The sequence below is a fragment of the Lissotriton vulgaris genome, chromosome 2_1 (genome assembly GCF_964263255.1).
Source record: "Lissotriton vulgaris chromosome 2_1, aLisVul1.2, whole genome shotgun sequence".
Taxonomy (NCBI): Eukaryota; Metazoa; Chordata; class Amphibia; order Caudata; family Salamandridae; genus Lissotriton; species Lissotriton vulgaris.
This window is the reverse complement of record NC_141687.1, coordinates 2,017,416,515-2,017,428,533: the sequence shown is the minus strand read 5'-3', so window position 1 is coordinate 2,017,428,533 and position 12,019 is coordinate 2,017,416,515. Positions and strand designations below refer to the sequence as shown.

At 45.3% G+C, this 12,019-nt stretch overlaps 1 protein-coding gene across 1 annotated transcript in view; it reads left to right on the top strand.

Annotated features, from left to right (window-relative positions):
- The first annotated feature begins 2,033 nt into the window (after positions 1-2,033).
- LOC147733656 (glycine amidinotransferase, mitochondrial) overlaps positions 2,034-12,019 on the top strand; it is a 48,734-nt gene continuing 38,748 nt past the window's right edge. The window contains exons 1-2 of the mRNA XM_086958244.1: positions 2,034-2,198; positions 10,075-10,290. Coding sequence (XP_086814370.1) covers positions 2,130-2,198; positions 10,075-10,290 — 285 coding nt within the window. The 5' untranslated portion in view covers positions 2,034-2,129. The remainder of the gene's footprint in view (positions 2,199-10,074; positions 10,291-12,019) is intronic.

The following is a 12,019-nucleotide window of genomic DNA, read 5'->3' as shown; positions in this document are numbered from 1 at the left end:
TCGCATGCAATATGGAATAATAGAAATTCTCCTATTTTGTTTCTACCTTAGAATTACGATCCTTACCTGACTACACATCTGAACTTTGGTAAGCACCTTTCCTAATTTTGAAATAGTACCACTCTACCTAATCTTTGATATACTCAGCAGAATGATTACCTTAAGAATGCCTCTAATTTGCCGTCATTATCCTGACCCTGAATAGCTGTAATCATGCCCATACACATACCATCTTCATGTATGGAACCACTGAGCATGAACAATCGTAATTGAATCCATGACCCTTTTGCCTTTGCATACAACATTTTTGCTTTCTTTATTATGCATTCTCAAGATTTATGTGAGGAGACAGGTGGTTTACCTGTTTAACATAGATAATGTAATTTGATCTAATATATTATGTGAAAATATTGTGTGCTACATCTCTTTGCTGTATTTCGAATTGCATAACTATTTATTGATTATTTATCGCCGGTTGATCTAATTATCCCTAATGTACACTTATTTAACCTGTACTAATATTTATGTATTTCGAACTGCAAAACTATTTATTTATTATGTTTTGCTGGTTGATCTAATTATTCTTTATGCACATGTATGTAACCTGCACTATTTTATCTTTCTTTGTGATTTTCGATAAAAAATATGTTGAAAAAATGTTTACATTATTGCACTTTATTTGAATATGTCACCTTCTCTTTTCTATTTCCCCGTCTCTTTCCTCTCCATCTTTCCTTTTCTCCCGACTACTTTTGTCCTACCTATGTTTCATTTTTTCTTTCTTTTCCCTCTCTGTTTTACTCCATTCTACCTTGTGCTGCTCACCCACTATCTTGTCACATTTACTCCATACCCTGATTTGCCCTATCTTTGGTCTTTTTCACTCTGCCCTACGGATATTATTTTCTCCTCCACACTTTTGATTCTCACACTTTAACACCCTATCAGCCTTGAAAAAGCCCAGGGCCAGTAGGCCATTAGGGCAAAACATGTGTCGGCTGTGCTTCTTTTTTCCGCATATGCAACAATCAATAAAAACCACATACGCAATACCATTAAGGAACGCTTGAATTTTCTTTTTGGACCATCTTTGACAGATCGTGAGGGCACAATCCTCCACTTTCTCCTATACTTATTTTCAAAAATGGCTCTTGGGTGAAGCCGTTCGCGAGGAATGTGTCACAACGAAATCGTAGCACAAAAACCCAGAGATCTCCACCCACACAGTTAGCCACACTGAAACCTAAAATGTCTACCTATATAAACTTAGGGCTCAGACCGCCAGAAGTGTTTGGACTGCTCCATTCCCCATTAATCCTGGGGTGCAGCTCTCCATCAGGGCCGAAATGGGAACCAAAACCGGCCCACACAAAGAGCCCGGCCGCACCCCCTTGCCCCCCAAGGGGCGGGGGGTTGTGGGTGCCGCCGAGTTCTTTGCCAGGGCCGGTTTTGGGCCGATTTTGTTACAGGGCTGATGCTGCAAAAACGGCCCTGTAAAAAAAACGGACCCCAGGGGCCCCAAAACCGCCCCCCCCCCCCACCCGTGCAGCGCACCCGGTGATTGTCCAGCACCCGCTACGGCCAGTCCGGCCCTGCTCTCCATTTGGTCGACCTGACCCCTCAAAACTCCATTGTTAGTAACTATGGTGCAGGCAGATGGTGTTTATTAAATTGATAAGGGTCACATTATTTCAAAATAATAATTCAATATCTGAGAGGATAACATTTGTATTCTGCATCCAGTCACACACTATTGAAATCATCCTCTGAATAAATGAACGAAAATACAGTAAATGTGTATTGATCTGATTATGTGAAAAGAGAGATGGGCACATGCGTGTCTGGATGTGTCCCCGCTCTGTTGGGAGCCCCTGCTAAAAAAGGGAAAACGGTTGGCACTTCTTGGAATGGATAGCTTCTAATCTGGGAATTCCGTGACCTTTAGCTCTGCCTGCATCACCACCTGTTCTGTGCAGCAGCCAATGGGGCGGGCCTGCAGAGCTGATATAAAGCCGCCAGTACAACGGTTCCCTTTCACCACATTTGCGTCCAGTCAGGGACAGACACCAGGGCTGCAAGCTCGGCACCAGTCGTGAGAACATTCCTCGTCAGAGCCGGAGAGCGCCACCATGCTGCGGGTGCGATGCGTGCGAGGGGGCAGCAGGGGCGCCGAAGCCGTCCACTACATAGGATCGATGGTGCGTATCTCTTTGCTTGTTGCCGTCTTCGTCGAAAGAATATCCAGGTTTTCTTTTATGCCTTATGATTGTTTTCTGATTTCGTTCAGAAATAGCTAATTCTAATCGTCCAGTGCCTACCAGTGGCAGAATTGGAAACACATTCCTCTGCTGCCCCTCACCCGCGATCGGAGACACTGAAACGTGTGTTGAGGTTTTTTCTTGCACCCCGTGGTTCGACAGTCTTGAAGCAGCAGCTGTCGGGTTGTAACAGTCTTCAGTGACCATTCACTGCATTAACCCCTAGGCTGCTGTTTGTGTGCCACGCACCCCTTTCCCCTGCCCCCGGCTGCTGCTGATCTGCTTGAGCCTAAAGCCCCCTCCCCCTCCACACACCCAGCTTTTCCGTTCTCTGTAAATTCGTCCTGCTGTCTCTGCCTGTGCTGTAAACCCAGCCTTTCGCCTGCTGTGCAGCGTCTGTTCAAACATCCGAGGATGCTTTTCCACTTAAAAATTAAACCCAGTCGGTGGAGGCCGTTCCACTAGGCAGGTCTTGGCTGCTAAGCAAAGGGAATGTTTTTTAGACCTCGCAGGCATCCTTGGTGCCATCTCATCAGTTTCAGTGTGTGCACTATACAAATGCCCTCTCGCTTTCCTGTTACCCTGTGGCACACCAACCAAGGTACATAGGTTGTGTGCTGTACACGGTTCTGCAGTTGGAGAATTAAATATTTTAAGTAAGGCATGCTGGTTGTGCCAGTGCCAGTCAGGGGCGCAAGGCGCCCTCCGCAGCCCAACCCCACCCCCAAGTTCAGACTGGGCCTCACGCTTGTGTGGGGGGAGGGGTTTTCCTGCGCCGCCTTTGCTGTGTGCTGAGCTGCTGGCAGCTGCATGGCGAGTGGAGAGAATTTGTCAGGAGAGGGTCCGTGATATTTTTCGCTGGGCAAGGCTTTTTTTTTTGTAGCGTTCACTTAATAGGGATGGGCGGGGCTGGAATGTCTGCGTGCAGTGGCAGTGCTTATCTGAGAACCCTGGCCTATCGCGAGCTGTCTGTGTTAAACCCCTCCACAGGAGCTGGGCCAGTGTGTCCCCTCTTCATTCGGAGATCTCGAAATTCTCTGTAAATTCCTTCGTATGCAGCACGAGATTTGCATTTAAAACGCTCCCTGTGGAGTATTTGCATTCCTGTCTTATTAACGTGCTCAGCGACTTAATGATTGTGTCTCCATTGCATTCCTCCTCGCCGCCCTGGTACATGGCCCACGGCCCCTCTTATGGGCCAGAATGTCAGAAAATAGTTGTATTTAAGGAGGCAGTATCGAGAAGGCGGGAAACGTCAGGAATACATACATACAATCGCACTGCCCATTCCTTTGTTTTTTGTAAATGACTTGCCTCGTAGAAACAATAGCGGAATTGTTGGCTCGTTAACGTTGGAAATCTTTTAGGCAGGGGTTTGTTTTGATTCTGTTTCAGTACAGAACCCGAGCCTGCCCTCGGTCACCAATGAAGGGCCTCATGCAGGCGCCCATCTATTTTTGCAAGCCATTGATTTATTATAAAATTCGTAAGCAATTCTTTCATTCATTGTGCATTCTTGGGGTGTCTGCCAATATCGTTTTCAAATATAGCGTTCACATATCCATTCTCACCTTTTGACCTCTCTGGGAGACCAGTGATTTAATTCCCAGAGCCACGCTTTATAAGTGCAATATATTATCCACCACTTAATTAAACCAGTTCCACTCTTTTCTTCCCCAGCTGACGGCCTCTTGGCCTTTCAGGGCTAGGAGCCAACCCGGAACACCCCCCCCCCCCCCCTCCTCCTTACCCCCACGCTCTGGGTGCAGGGTACGAAGGCCTGAGGGTGACGCGCCTGCGAAGGAGCACGTGGGAAGGAGGCAGCTGCGCCACAACTGTCCGAAATAGCAATCCCAGCTACGCCTGCCTTCCAGGAGCCCGTCTGTAAATAGGTGGTTCTGAGAAGCAGGATTCCAGAAGGAAGGCTGGGGTCACAAGTCAGTTGTTATCGGAGCCGACGATAAAGAAGAGGCCTACGTGCGCTGCTGCATTACAGCCGGCGCGTGAAAGGAGTTCAAGGGTCAGCCGCGCGAATAACGATATTCTGACAAATGGATGAATGTTTTTAGCTCCATTCATATATGACCACCAGCCAATCAAGTGGCAAATATGTCAATTGTAGCTGTCAATGCTGGAGTTAGTACGTTTCCAAGCAGGTTCTGTTTTTAGCAGATGTGTTTGTTATTTCATTGATCCGTTAGGCTACTCTGAGGTCAAAACACTTGAAGGCCTATCACCGCAACTGTGATCTTGCCACATAGTCTAGTCAATGACACTGAGGCATACCGTATTAATAGGGCCACTGGAATTATGCGTCTAGAGAAAAATTAGAAATTATTTTTTGATAGTATTACTTAATTATTTAGTCATTTTTAAACGTATACACTGGGCATTAGTTGTACCTCATTAGTACCAGTTTAACATCCAACTATAGCAATAAGCTACAGAAAGATGAGCAGTCAACCTTGCAAAAGTCGCAGTTGTACCCCCATCAGTGCGACACCCCTTGTATCGTGATCGCACCCCTAAGCAGAGTCCTTATTAGCCATCATCCAATGGAATTGAGTTTTATCTGGTGAAAAGCGTGATCTGTGTGTTCCCTCCCACCCCCGCACCACACACACTACAGAGCTGAGCTGTTACCACATCTGTTGGGATGACGATTTACCATTTTAGGGTCTCTTGCAGGACACTTTTGACTACATGAAAGGGTTTGAAGCCCGCCCTTTGCTTATCATTTGTTGACTTGCATGTCTCTCTTCTCTGTAGCCTCGTAATTTGCATATGGCTGGGTCCAAACTGCGGTGGCGCAGTGAGCAAAAGAATGATGGATTTAAATCAGATCTCTTGACTGGGGGGGTGATTGTTTGATTTTCTCAGCATTCCACCCATCATTTGTTGCTGTAGCACTTATTGCCCTAAATTGGATGGGTATGCCACTGGATTCAAGCTAGCCTGGCTGATGAGGGATGAAATTCTGAAACCAGTCCCAGGGTTCTTTTTTCTGGTCCAGTTAGGGCCCGGCTTAGCAGTTCAGGCTGGACTGTTCCTATGAGGAGCAGGGTCAAGACTGGTTTGCATATGGCTGGGTTCCAACTGGGGTGGCGTACTGAGCAAAAGAAAGATGGATTTAATCCAGCTTCTTGACTGGGGATGAATGTTTGATTTACCCAGCATTCCGTCCATCTTTTGTTGCTGTAGCACTCGCATTCTGTCAAGGCAGGGCTAGCATAATTTCCTTTCCTCTCTAGAGCAGGGACCAAGCACTGATTGATTCAGCTTAATCAGTGAACACCCGCTGCTCTAGATGTGATTGAGTTACTATTTTGTTCTGTTTAACTGTTAGTCCCCAGCAAACAGAAGACGGGTGACTGGAAAACACGTGCACAGCAAGGCAAGCAAAATTGCCAAGATTTATTTTCTAAAGTTACATTTCTTTTATTTTGCAAAATCTTCTTTTCTCACTTTGTACTCAAGTTTTCTTTTGTTTTTGCTTATGGGCGCAGTTAAAAAAAGATAAGGATTATCTTTTTTCAAAGCGACATTGTTTCTTATGTTTTATTTCTGAAATGATGCTTCAACACATAATCTTGCAGTACACCCCAGTACATCCGCCCCAATCAGCCCCACTCCAATCTCTGCTCTCCAATCTGCCCCACTTCAGTCCAAAACAATCTGCTCCAATTCAATGCAAAACAATCTGCTCCACTTCAATCTAAAATAATCTGCCCCACTCCAATCTAAATCTCTTTGCCCCACTCCAATCTACCCAATTCGGATCCAAAACAATTTGCCCCACTTCAATCTACCCCACTCAATCCAACAAAAACTGCTCCACTCCTATCTGCCCAACTCCAATTCCCCCTAATCCACTCCAATCAATCTACATCACCCAAATCCACCCACTTCATCCTAATCCACCTCCCTCCAATCCACCCCACACTAATCCAGCCCAGTCCAATCTACCGTACTCAAATCCACTGAATATAATCTCCCTTGCACAATCCAAAACAGCCTACCCCACTCAATCCAAAACAATCCGTCTCACTCCAATTTAAAACAATCTGCCCCACTCCAATCAGCTCCAGTCCGAAACAATTTGTCCACTCAAATCTGCACCACTACAGTCTGGCCCAAACTAAAACTATCTGCCTCACTCCAATCGAAAACACTTTGCCCCACTCAGCTCCAGTCTGAAACAACCTGCCCACTCAAATCTGCACCACTCCACTCTGCTCAACTCCAACCCAAAATAATTTGCCCACTCAAATCCACTCACCCTCATCCCAATCCAGTCCACTTCACCCTAATCCAGTGCAGCTCACTCCAATCCAGTCCACCTAAACCAAACCCAATTCCCCTCACCTCAATCCAATCCACCCCATCTCAATCCTGGACACCCCACCCAATCCACCCGCCCCATGCCAATCCAATTCACCCCACTCTATTGCACCTCACCCCAATACACCCACCCCATTTCAGTCCACCCTTCTCCAATCTAATACACCCCATACAGTCCACGACTCCAGTCCACCTCACTGCAGTCCAATTGACCCTCCCTACCTCAGTCCACTCCACTCATTTCCGGTGTATCCAGGCCACTCCAATCCAACCACTCCTGTCCACCACCCTCCACTTTAATTCACGCCATTCTAAACAACCCTACTATAATCCAATCCACCTCACCCCATTTCAATCCGCCCCACCCACTCCAATCCACCCCAGTCAATCTAACCCACTCTACGCCAATCCACTCCACTACCTCAATCCACTCCAACCCACCCTCTTCCACCCCACTCTGAGACACTGCACTCTTTGTCACTTCTGCCACTGAACTCCCCTCTACGACACTTTACTCCCCTTACTCACTCTACTCCACTTACTCACTCTACTCCACTTTAGGACACTCCCCCCACTAACTCTAGTCATGCTTGCTGAACAGAAGCCACACTGGTGTACAAATGGCAAAAACACAGTGCTAAAGCCAATAACTCTTGTATAGGCGAGACCTATTGGCTTTACCAATGCTTGTTCCTGCATTATGTCTCGTGATTCTGCTAGCAGCAGCGCTGACTGTACTTTTAGTCATAGCTTCTAGATCTCGTATTGACCACAGTTGTTTTTGGGCGATCCTCGCCTTTGAACGAGTTTCTTTCTGCTGCTCTGGGCTCTGGATCCCTCCACTTCATTGGCAAGGCGGCCACCGGCTCCATCATGGACCTTGTCAGCTGTTCCTGGTGCTAGTGTCCCACAGTGGAACAGGTGAGCCGGTGTCCCTGCTCTTGTCCAGCCCTACCAGTCAAGCAGATGGATAACAGAGTCTCCCAAGGACCGTGCATATCATTTCTGCAACTATTTCGGCTGCCCCAGGGCACACATTCTGATCTGGAAAGAAATCCTGACCCTAAGAAGCGCAGAGAAACCTGCTGTACGATGAGGTAAATGCATATAAAAATGTTTTTTTCCGGGGCACAGTTGCTGGTGTATTTTCACTTCCTTCTCTTCATGCACACTAACTTATCGGTAGGGTCAAGTTGAGTGTAAACACATCAAAGTGTAGAACCCCCACCCTAAGCACTCCCTGAGAAAGGAGGCATTTGTCACACTTTATCAGTGCACACTGAATCACATCTATGGTAAAGATTGACATCATTTAACAAAGTTCTGTTTTAGACCACGTAGTAAACCCATCAGCCATCTGGAAACACAGTGAAGGTTAAACCGAGGGTTGGGCATTCTTAACTGTGTGGCAAGGACAAAGACAATGGATTAACAAAGAGAACCTGATCTAGGCACCCTCAGCCGTTATCAATTTAAGCTCGGCTTTCTTTGTTTCATTGCTTTCTCGTGCTATCTTTCTTATTTAAGAACACTGAGTCACAATCCCTCTGCATTCCAGGCAGCATCATTCTAAAACAGCCGCCCAAACGGGCTGTTTATGTAAACATAATATACATTACCTTAAAACATACCTTCGTTTTACGAACAGCTGCAGGCTATTGGTGTCAGGGGAAGGATTTTAATAAAAGTGATATAAACAAGAGAGCCCTAACACTGATGTCTGTTTATTTCTGCAAAACATCTAATCCCACTCCCCCTACCTGCAGAATATTACCAGGTAGTGCCGAATTCATGCAGGGGTGGACACTCGCATTTTTGTGACCGAGACCTATTTTTCATCACCTAACTTTGAAGCAGTGTAAGTGGAGGCAGAAAAGCGAGCATGAAGGAGGAAGAGAACCCTAAGAAATCATAGAGAAGGGGAGAAACCAGTGGTGAAAAAGAACTTGCAAAAGTGAGATACACAAACAAAATGTGTAGGGTTATGGAAGAAAGAGGCATGACAGCAGGGTCACTGAAGAAGCAGCTACCCGTCTCGCCATCTTCATGTGCCTGAGAGGTCGTGAGTTTTCCTTCTTGCAACTCCTTGGGCCTGATTCACAAACTGTACTTTGTAGCACGTTTTGTAGTATTGAAAAATGTACTACAAACATACTTCAAAATGTAAGTTTTGCCTATACTTTTCTGTGTGGAGATTTCTGTACCAACTGCGGAGTCTTCGCAAGTGTAGTATAGGTTCATAGTAAATGTGGGAGGGACACAACGGCGTGAACGGGAGAAGGGGCAGATGTACTCTTAAGGGGGTGGGATTATGAAGGGGTAAGAGGGGCATAGGGAAGGTCACTGAGGGGTTTTGGGAGGGACGTCACTAACCCACACAAAAATAAGCAAGTTGCTGGACTCTGGTGTAGATATGTAATTTAAACTTTAGTATTAAGTTTACACTGAAAGTAGTATACTTACACCAAAGTGTAAACGTACTCAAGTGTAAGTTACCTTTGTGTATCAGGCCCAGACTATCCTGGTCTGAGACAGGTCATTAAACTTCCGTCCCATCCATCCAGTTCAATCTTTGCAGCAGTTTATGTGCAGATTCGTCAGATGCGGTCGTAGAGATTTGTAATAGAAAATCATTACTATGGCCTAAGAACTGGGCCATTACCACAGCGCTGCAATCACTGAGTTGTTGTTACTGATACACATAAGATTGCTACATTCTAATGCTGAGATGTATGGAGCCTTGTGTACAAATGTGTTTTGCAGTCACAAAGTCTGCGAGTCACAAAAACACAGAGGTCATGAGTGCATCATAACATTAAGACCTTTTATGAATCAGGAAATTATTTCCGACTCGAAGGGTTTTTGCGATCTATTACGAATCACACATAAGTGGGAACGTGAAAAAAGTATTCAACTTCTGTTTGAGGTTTGCAATTGAATGTGTTATGGGTTGTGAGCACCGTTGAGGTTGCAAACCATTAATAAGTTAATGGCCCTGGGTTGGGGTAAGCAAGGGGAAGTTATCCCCAGGTCCATATCAGGCCAATATATCTGCATTTGCTTCCAATCACAATGAGTCGCAATTACGACGATCCTATTTAATATTCATTAGGTAGGGTGTTTTGCGAGCCCCTGCGAATGTACAATTTGCAATGCAGCATGATATTGTATAGGTCACATCCAAATCCACATGCACTCTCTGTCTGCAAACCACGCATCAGGCCATGCAATTAGCTCTGCTGTTGTGGCTCATGCACCTATATATTTCTCAAACTCACTCTGTGGTTTTATAACTTTGTGTTTATACTGTGATCTTTGGGAACTATGTTTAGTGTGTGTTTAGGGTATGATACTGACATCTTTCTATGTGAAAGAATTACTGGTCTACATTTTCTTCCTTGTTTTGAACATCAACTAAAGTCCTGTGCCTGTGCTTATTAACCGATATTGTTTTCTTTGTCTGGTTCTCTCTTAGTTGAGTCGAGGAGTTACAGGATGGGTGCAGCGAACTTTCCAGAGCACCCAAGCAGCAGCAGCATCCCAGAGTCCTTGTGCTGCTGATGACAAGGTCACCGACCCTGTCCCAGAGGACTCACCCGTGTGCTCATATAATGAATGGGACCCATTAGAGGAAGTCATTGTGGGAAGAGCCGAAAATGCCTATGTGCCTCCATTCTCAGTGGAAGTCAAGGTAACAATCGGAACCACTTGATGTAAATGAGGTCTGCCTTTATCAGTGAGTTGTGAATCCTTCAGCAGATATGTTAAGAGTATGAAGTAAAGTTAGGGCCTCATGTAGAGATGAACAGTGAAATTCTGTCTGTAAGAAAACGTCACCTCCCCTAAACTCTGCTTTCCTCCTCAATGTTACAAGGTGGGGAGAAGTCATGTGGTCCTCAGCCTTCCTGGTGGTGGAGCCACGCCAGCTCCTTCTTTGCAAGTGTCATCAGGCAGTCAGCATGCTGCCTGCCGGAAATAGCGTCAGCCAAGCTGCCGCGAGAGCTGGCTGGTATGGCAGCAGATTTGGCGGGATCATCCCCGAAGGCAGCGTTTGTCATGTCTTCTCAAATATTGATCGAGTGGGGCTTTAAGTAAGCTACATAACTATAGAAGCTAAAAAGCTTTCTTCTTATGTTCCCTCTGGCGGTGACTGCACTTGTTGCGGTGAGTCTCCCTACCTGGAGGCATACAATGGCTCTCCCGAATCCTTCACTGCTGTGCCGCACTGTAAAGCGTCTGACATCGAGTGGTGTAACTACAATATATCATCAGTCCTCTTAATCCTATCGGGTGACGAGACATCTTTTTGATGCGATTTGGCAGTTTTATTTATTCTAATTAAGGACATTAATCTTAAATTGAAGGTGTTAAATAATTTATCATTCGTAAACATTGTTTTTTGAGTGGGTGTCTGGATGTTCAATTAATAATATAGTGGTTTCTAAAGGAAATTATTTTTGACTGGTAAGCCATTCTTCCCTCTACTTTGCGCCACTTCTAAACTATGCCACTGCATTCTACGGCGCAGCATTGTATAGTGCTAAATTCAATGGCAATACACTTTATGCCACTATACTCTGAAACACTCTACGCCAGTGCACTCTACACAAGTCCTCTCTACTCCATGCCACTCTATGTAACTCTACACTATGCCACTCCAATATACTACACTCTGCCACTCCACACTACAACACTCTATTCTGCTCTTCCCCATTCTGCTCTACAACACTGCACGTGACTCTCCTCTATAACACTAACTTTTAGCCATGCTGAATAGCAGCCACGTTGGTGTACAACATGGCTAGAACACATTGACAAAGCCAATAGCACTTGCATGGGCAAGAGCTGTTGGCTTTGCCAGAGCTTGTTTTCTACCTATACCCACTACCCAGGCATAACTATTAGCTTAATCGGTATGCAGCTTCTTCTTGGTATATTAATGATCTTGCAAGCCTAAAGGTATTGCATTTCATCTCCCACTTTTTAGATCCTTAAGTTCAGCGCTACATTTTCAATCCAACACCCTCTCAGTCTGAACTCAAAGCACATATTTCCTTTCTGTTCTCTTTTCTTTATTGTCCTATTGCTAGTTAACAATACATGCTTAACAGACAAGATTATCTTCCAGCTCTTATACTCCATTCATACGTCTTTTGTAGGCAGTGTGGTTCTTCCAGTCACCAGGCTTTCACCATAGATGTCATAATTGAATCCTTTTTTCTCTGTTCAATAATCCTAAAAGCTAGCTTAGCCATGGCATATCTTCCTTAACAAAGCACACGATCCACCTATTACATCCCCAAATCGATAGAATACTCAGCCAATTTATTCGTTTTCTGTTACCAAGAATTGTGCAGCCTTCAATCCTCAGGCCTTGAGACCCTCTCCTTGTAGTTCTGCAAAGTTGCAGGAGCCATGTG